The following is a 6,850-nucleotide window of genomic DNA, read 5'->3' on the forward strand; positions in this document are numbered from 1 at the left end:
GGCTCTGAAATGGGGCATGTCTTCATAGGAATGGCACAAATCAGAAGATGATGCCTGTCAACAATTCATATTGAGATGCTCTGTAATTTTTATCCTATAATACGTGCAAGGCCAGTGTACGTAGTGGTTTAACTTTCTGTCATTAATTTTATAATTAATCTTCTTGTAGCTTAATAATTAAACTTGGTTTTATCTGGAGGCTTGCTCTTTCAAACTAGGTCAGTGACTATAGTCAGAAACTTTCAATATTTCAAGAAATGTGTGTATGGGAGGAAATTTGACACAGCGGGTGGCTACCCTATCCATTTTTATTGTAGATGTGCTGCGGCATATGAAACTTTTACACAGAGAAATGCAGACTTGTACAAAAGGAATATAACCTTCTACTTTAGTCTCTCTGTATTTTCAGCCTTTCATGTTTCTAAGCAGTGCATGTAGAAAAACAAAACCGCCGTCATCCGTGTGATTAAATATATCTTGATGCAATTTAATTGGAAGAAGGGTAAATACTTTTTAGTTTAAAGGACTATGAATAAAGTCTTTTTCTGAATTATTAAATTCATAGTGCGTGACCGCATCCGCAAAAAAAAAACCCAACAAAAAAACCTGTGTTGCTGAATTTTGGTACTCTTGTAATACTGTTACACATTGCGTTATTACATACAGAGCCGTTCACAACCTGGCAATAACTTTTAGCGTTCACACCAACAGGTGAAACTATTCTATTATAAGTAAGATCTGTAGTTATGTAGTCTTCTTAAAGAAATAGTTCACCCAAAAATTAAAATTACCCCATATTTTAATTACCACAAAGCCGTCCTAGGTGTATATTACCTTCTTCTTTCAGACAAACACAAATAAATAAATAATAATATAATATCTATACCTATAAAAATTATAGCCACCATCCATGAGCATTACCAAGCTTGGAAGAGCCAGGATACAGTTTTAAATCTGTTCGTCTGAAAGAAGAGAGTCATATACACCTAGGATGGCTTCGGGGTGAGTAAAATATGGGGTCATTTTCTTTTTTTCTTTTTTCCTTAAAAAGACCCTCATAGTGAATGTAAGTCTTTTTTTTCTTATAAATGTAAAATGTTAACTAAGAAACTGATTTAAAAAAAACCCCCAGATGTTAACATGCAATTGTGAGAATAAAGTTTAGAAGTCTGAGTTTATATCTAGAAGAAAAGTCTGAAATGCACAATTCTGGGATTTCTTATTATTATTTTTATTCTGTGCCGAAAAATGGCTTCCTAACTATTCTCATACAGAGAACAATTGATTAAAAGCCTTACAGCTATCTTTATAATACTTGGCGTGAATAAGCTTTATTTGCATACAAATGTTAGAAAACCTTTGCATGTTTCCTTTCTTAAAACAAACCGTACAGCAGTTGTTGATGCAAGTATTATTTCGGTCAGGTGAAACTATTTAAAACTAAACTACATATAAAACTATATAACTGCTGTTGATTACACGAGCGAATGCATCCCGTTCAGACTATTTTGTCTGCTACGATCAGTTCAGGAAACACCAACGACACGATTGACGGAGTATCAAGCACACCTTAAATAGTACGCAAAAATACCGCCTGTAATCTTAAGAATTTATCATAAAAATAAATCTAGCGTTTGTGTACAAAATGTACTTTATATGCAGCCTACTTGTTAACTAAATGATGTTATGTATTATCACCATCATCACACAAATGATACGTTTCGTTTGGTGTTTACTAGTTGGTCTACAGCTGTCCTTTAATATCTGCACCGCAGTGCAGGACAGCCCTGGGTGAGCTGCTTTATCATATCAATAATCCTAACGACGCCCGTACACGCCGCTCTACGCCGTGTCGTTGTTTTTCCTGCGATGTCTCTTTAAATGAGGCAGCGCGTGTAATAAGTGTGGCTTCCCACAGCTCTGCCCGTTAGTTCGCGTAACATCTGATAAACCCGAGCCGCGCGCAGCAGGTGCGCTTCCGAACACAGAGAACGTTTTGGCGAACAAACAGAGCGCCTCGCGTCTCGGCGAGGACGGAAATAACGCGTTCGACGCGGACGGCGCACGTTCGATCAGAATGTCGGCGAAGCTTTGAAGAACTTTCTGCTCGAAAGCGTCAGGTGCGATAGGGTTGCTAACCGACTAACTGCCTGGGCACGGACCGGACGCGACCTCCGGCTTGTCCCGCACAATTGCTCCACTTGTTTGAAGTGCTTTTGTTTGCGATTGTGATGCGCGCGGATCTGGCACACTGCGCAGACGGAGCACCGCCGTGAACCCACTTCCAGATGTCCGTCTCTCTCTGCTCGTAACAGGTGGAGCTCGTTTCACTCCATCTGTCCGCTGCTGAAGTGGCATATATGGGCAACCAGGTTGACAAACTGTCACACCTAAGTTACGCCGAAGTTCCCACGACCGACCCTAACGGACTGGACGCGGAGGAAGACGGCCCGCGGATCGGCGTCTCCTACATTTTCGCCACCGACGACGACGAACTGGACGACAACCACCACCATCAGCACGATGGATCGGAGCAGAAGGAGGAAGAGAAGCAGCACAGCGAGCCGGACTGCGCGGTTTACCACCGAGACGAGTGCATTTACGAGAGAAGCGGCAGCGCTACGGACCCGGAGACGTTCAGCTCGGAGAATTTACTGAACAAATGCAAGCCCGGGGACGTGCTGGAGTTCGTGTCCGCCGCTCAGTACCCGCACTGGGCTGTGTACGTCGGGGACTTCCAGGTGGTGCACCTGCACCGGGCGGAGGTCAAGAACAGTTTTCTGACCGACGCCAGTCAGGGCAGGAGGGGCAGGATCGTAAACGAGCTGTACAAGTTCAAACCCCTCGGTCCTGACATGGTGGTGCAGAACGCCATGGAGCAGGTGGGCGCCAAAGACGGAGAGTTAAGTTGGAGGAATTCGGAGTGTTTCGCCGCGTGGTGCAAATTCGGTAAACGGGAGTTTAAGATGGGAGGGGAGATACGGATAGGAAAGCAGCCGTACAGGTTGAAGCTCTTCCTGCCCGACAAACAGTTTCACGTGCTGGAGTTTCAGAGTTTGGAGGATTTGATCATGGAGAAGAGGAGAAACGATCAGATCGGCAAAGCGGCGGTTTTACGGGAGCTGGCGCATCATTTGAGCAATAGCGGAAGTGAAGCGAACGTCCATTGACGTGCAACAGGTAGCGGAAAGATGTGTATCCGCGACACGACATGTGCGTGATTCTCACGAAACCCGGCCTGAAGGTTTAACTGCGAAATTATTACTTTTGAAAAACGACAGAACCGGGACAGATTCCGATTGGTCCGCGCCGTGGTACAGTACTAACTCTTCATCATACTCATTTCAGTCATGTCAGGGACTACGTCTTTTAGCGGAGGGATATTACTTAAATTTAATAATAAAAAGTTTACATAAAAACGTTGTTGCAACTGTCTTCATGAGAACGACAAATCACTCTAGGCCGTGCTGCATTGTGAATATAGTAATGGCTAAAAGGAATCGGCTAGTGTCCCAATATTGACCATTTATAGCACATGATGGTTTATTGGTTAAGATGTTTTGGATTGTAAGTATTTGTGAAGCGTTAGCATTTAAGAAAAACTCCCATTGTTGTAATGCAAAAGTATGTTGTGTTTTTTGGTGAAAATATTTATCACTGTAGGCTAGTGTTACCACCTTTAGCTTATGTTGATTTCAATCTAATAAAATGCATTGAAAAGCAAGCAGGCTGAATTATGGGTGGTAAAACTCGCTAAATTGTCTTAAAAATAATGTTACGATGCAAAACATCTTAATTACCATAAAGGTAGGCTTCATTTACCTTTTAGCAAAAAAAAAAAATCTTAATTTTGGGGCTTCGTGAGATTCATCTATATGTTGGTATCTGACATCGCATATTATGATGACAAATTATGTTAATTTTCCTTCTGTTGGAAATCGAAATAATTGCACACTGAGTTATTAAATACTTTGAGTTGGGTGGTATTGTTTTTCGAATAGATTGCCTCTCAAGTTGTAAGCTGTTCTCTATAATGTATAATCAGGCTCTCTGTGAGTTGCAAAATAGCCATAAATCATCATATGTGGACCTTGCTTTATAAAAGTTTTGGCACACATGAAATTATAGCAAGTAAACAGTGACTGAAACCACCTGTTTACCCGCTCTCTATTATTTTTGCTTCCATCATTACACAGTCTGAGAACATATCTGACCTCACATCTTGCTCTTTATGGTTTTATGCATCAGTATGGTGCAAAACACAATAGTTTTTTTCATGTTTTTGCGACTTTGGAGCTCCTACAGTTAATCGAGTGGAATTTACGGTAAATATATCAATATAGCTGTACATGTGCATTTGTTGCTGATTTAAACCAATCCACTCTTTTCACAGAAAGTTCGTATCCTCTCCTCTGACTTGTTTTTGACGGGAAGCAGTGGAAAGAAACAGTCATTTTAGGGTAATGATACCTGAAGGTAGAAACATATGTAAAATTGCTTTAATTAACAGAACATTTATTAAACTTTTGACATTAGTATCCACATTGTACCAGAACAGGGAAAGTTGCACCCGATCCATAGAGGAACAGTGCTTTACATTTCTGGAGTTTCTAGTAAGTTTATCCAAACTGATAAAGTAATGTTAAAGGAACGCTCCACTTTTTTAGTAAATAGGCTTCAAAACTTCAGAGTTTATAAGTGGAGTTTTACTGTTCTGGAATCTATTCAGCCGATCTCTAGGTCTGGCGATAGCCCTTTTAGCATAGCTTAGCATAGATCATTGAATCCAATTAGACCAAGAGCATCGCATTCAAAAATGAACAAAGGGTTTTATTGATTATTACGTCAGAATCATATTGCAACGTTTTATTTCCAGCCGACCTTAGTACACAATGTAACTACAGGAGAGTCTTTGGTCAGTTTTGAACGCAATGCTACTGGTCTCATTGGATTTAATGATCTATGCTAAGCTATGCTAAAACTGCTGTAGACAGATTGAGCCCACTTCAAAAAAAGGTGGAGCGTTCCTTTAAGCAAAAAATGTGGCTCCATAGTTTAATCGCTTTATAGTACTGAAAGTGCCGTGGATCACCTGAAGTTTAATAAATGAGTTGATGACATGAGGCAACCGTAAGTTTTATTGAGAAAGTTTAAGTAGATCTTAGTAGATCGCTTTTAAAGGGATAGTTTGCCCAAAAATAATTAGCATTAATCACCTCATGATGTTCCAAACCCTTAAGACCTTCGAACACTAACTAAGACACTTTATGACCCTCCCTTCACAGCAACACAACTGAAACATTCAAGGCCCCAAAAAGTAGCACGGACATCATTAAAATAGTCCATGTGGCATCAGTGGTTCAATTGTAAGCTAAGAGAATACTTATGACCTTGCAGGCTCAGTTTTCAGGCTTCATTAAAAATATCTTTTGTGTTCTGAGAGTGAACAAAGGTATCACAGGTTTAGAAGAACACGAGAGAGGGTAATTAATGACACAATTTTCATTTTTGGGCAAACTGTCCATAAAGCACGAAAAACAATCACGGCAGCACTCATCGAAAAGGACGGATACAGGTCCATATGTTTATATACTTTCCTTTTTTTAATACCACATAATATGGTGATGTTTAAAAGCTACAGGTGAAAACACTAGCTTTTCAAAGAATCTGATGAAATCATGTGATGTAGTGTTTTAATATTCAGAATACGCTTTAATCCTGAGCCTCTTCGATACCCTGCAAACTCTCCACGACTTTCATTTGCAAGGCTGCCAAAGTTGGCTTACCCTCTAATTGTCCTCCCACTTGTGAATTTTAATACAATTTTGTGTGAATTGAATTTGATGATGTGAAGCTGTAGAAAAGAAGCTGAAAGGAACAGTTTGCTAACACTTGGTTAAATAAATACAGCAAAGGCCAAGGCATAAAATGCCACGTAGGTAATAATTTATTAATCTCTGCTTCGAAACTCTATAATAAGAGCCCTAACAAATGCTGCAGGCGGTATAGTTCATAGCTGTTCGGTCATGAGACCATCAAGCAAATGCTTCATCCAAACTAGACTCTGACCTCAAACTTTGCCTATGGGAAAACATCAGGTGGTCAGACTTCAAATGCACGGACAATCCGAAGGGTCGAAACACAATGTCACAGAAACTCGGCGTGACTTATCTCTCCAAACAGGAGGCCTGCCTTTAAGATACGCCGCGGATGACGTGTTTTGTTACAGGAAGAAAGGGTGTTTTATGATTTGAGCCCAATCGCGCTGCCACAGGGCCACTCTGAGTAAACACGGGATGCTGGGAAACAGGGAAGTAATTACAACTGCCATACTGTGAGTGAGTAATGGCTGCCCACAAAGGCAACAAGACGGTCTTTGTGAATCATTGGAAAGCCAACACTCTTGCCAGCTTGAGACAACAGCCCCCTAATGAGCACTTAGTCGGTGATGTTTTGAATGCGATCTGACTCTGTGACATTGCTCTTTGTGCTGTGAGCGCAGGTCTCTGCCCCGTTCCTTCAGCTGAGCTGTGTATAGTTAGCAGGTTCCGCCTTAGAGCTGTTTTTGGTTTGTTGCGCAAGAACGTCGCACAGATTTTGTCGGAGAAATTCCTAAGGGAACCCATGGCAACCTACCGGGGGTTAGGCAACACACTGACCTCTTAATTAAACAGTTCTGTTGGAGAATAATAATAACAGACCATGGATACTTGAGGGAACGTACATGTTTTACAGAGATCTTTGAAATATTTCAAAATGATGCCCTTGTGCTTTTATGGCTTCTTAGATTCTCTAATAGTTCGTTTAATAAGTAATAATTCAATAATGGAGTTTGTGATGGACATCAAAT

General features: G+C 40.9%; 1 protein-coding gene across 1 annotated transcript; it reads left to right on the forward strand.

Annotated features, from left to right (window-relative positions):
• Positions 1-1,815: 1,815 nt before the first annotated feature.
• On the forward strand, positions 1,816-4,148 carry lratd2a (LRAT domain containing 2a). Its single transcript, XM_043217964.1, has one exon. The coding sequence runs from the start codon at positions 2,361-2,363 to the stop codon at positions 3,168-3,170; it is 810 nt and encodes a 269-aa protein (XP_043073899.1). The 5' UTR covers positions 1,816-2,360; the 3' UTR covers positions 3,171-4,148.
• The last annotated feature ends 2,702 nt before the right edge of the window (positions 4,149-6,850 follow it).

The sequence above is a fragment of the Puntigrus tetrazona genome, chromosome 19 (assembly GCF_018831695.1).
Source record: "Puntigrus tetrazona isolate hp1 chromosome 19, ASM1883169v1, whole genome shotgun sequence".
In the NCBI taxonomy this organism is placed as follows: Eukaryota; Metazoa; Chordata; class Actinopteri; order Cypriniformes; family Cyprinidae; genus Puntigrus; species Puntigrus tetrazona.

What these genes read in the sequence shown, in the direction of transcription:
- lratd2a (XM_043217964.1), top strand. Translation starts at nt 2,361, where the DNA reads ATGGGCAACCAGGTTGACAAACTGTCACACCTAAGTTACGCCGAAGTT.